Genomic DNA, 911 nt, shown 5'->3' on the forward strand with positions numbered 1-911 from the left:
AACCTTTAAATTAAACAAATATTAAATTTATTTAATTAATTTAATGAAATACAGATACCAGTTCATTAGTATAAATGATACGAGTTTACTTATACTGTACTGTGCAGAGTATTATGACACAAGACCACCTCGTAAACTAGTCCGGTGGGCACAAGAACTTGAAGTTCTTCCTTGTAAATTAGGGCGGATGAAAAGACGTTCCAGATCATCAGGGCCTGGAAAGTCGTTGTTGCCTCTGTATCGGTAAGCTTCTCTGAAAATCTATATCATAAAAATGGTCTAAACCTTAAGATCAAAACACTAATGTTATATTAATTGTTTTTTAGTACCCAATAAAACATAAGACATAAACTTAATTTAGCCATAATGCTTGTTTAGTGATATTAATCATTTAGTGATATCAATCATTAGTCGGAATATATGTGGATTAATAAAGTAATAATCATGTCTTTGTTACAACCGATTAGTCTTTAGTATTTATTCTGCTATTCACATCAACCTCGGGTCGCAGTTTATAAAAGACAATTTTGAACGTTATAAGAATTGCATAAACCTTTGAGAGAACGTGAAATAATTCTTTGGGGGGGAACAATGGATCTCGAGGCACATAAGGTTATAAATAACGGCATGTAAATATTAGATTGAACCCCTTTGAATGCAAAAAGTTCAAAGCTGCTTCTGGGATTCGAAACTACATCTGTAGACATGACAGACTTCGACTCTTTCTGTCCAAAAGGGTTTTTCAACATGGTTTATAGACGTAGGAGTGGCTGTGTGGTAAGTAGCTTGCTTACCAACCACATGGTTCTGGGTTCAGTCCCACTGCGTGGCACCTTGGGCGAGTGTCTTCTACTATAGCCTCGGGCAGACCAAAGCCTTGTGAGTGGATTTGGTAGACGGAAACTGAAAGA

The 911-nt window shown here is 36.1% G+C and overlaps 1 protein-coding gene across 1 annotated transcript in view; it reads left to right on the forward strand.

The window, feature by feature from the left end:
• The window catches only part of LOC106873133 (uncharacterized), a 53,045-nt gene that overhangs the window by 49,835 nt on the left and 2,299 nt on the right, over positions 1 to 911 (forward strand). Inside the window, exon 8 of the mRNA XM_052975659.1 lies at positions 108 to 243. Within this exon, the coding sequence (XP_052831619.1) occupies positions 108 to 243 (136 nt within the window). The remainder of the gene's footprint in view (positions 1 to 107; positions 244 to 911) is intronic.

The sequence above is a fragment of the Octopus bimaculoides genome, chromosome 22, assembly GCF_001194135.2.
Source record: "Octopus bimaculoides isolate UCB-OBI-ISO-001 chromosome 22, ASM119413v2, whole genome shotgun sequence".
Classification (NCBI taxonomy): domain Eukaryota; kingdom Metazoa; phylum Mollusca; class Cephalopoda; order Octopoda; family Octopodidae; genus Octopus; species Octopus bimaculoides.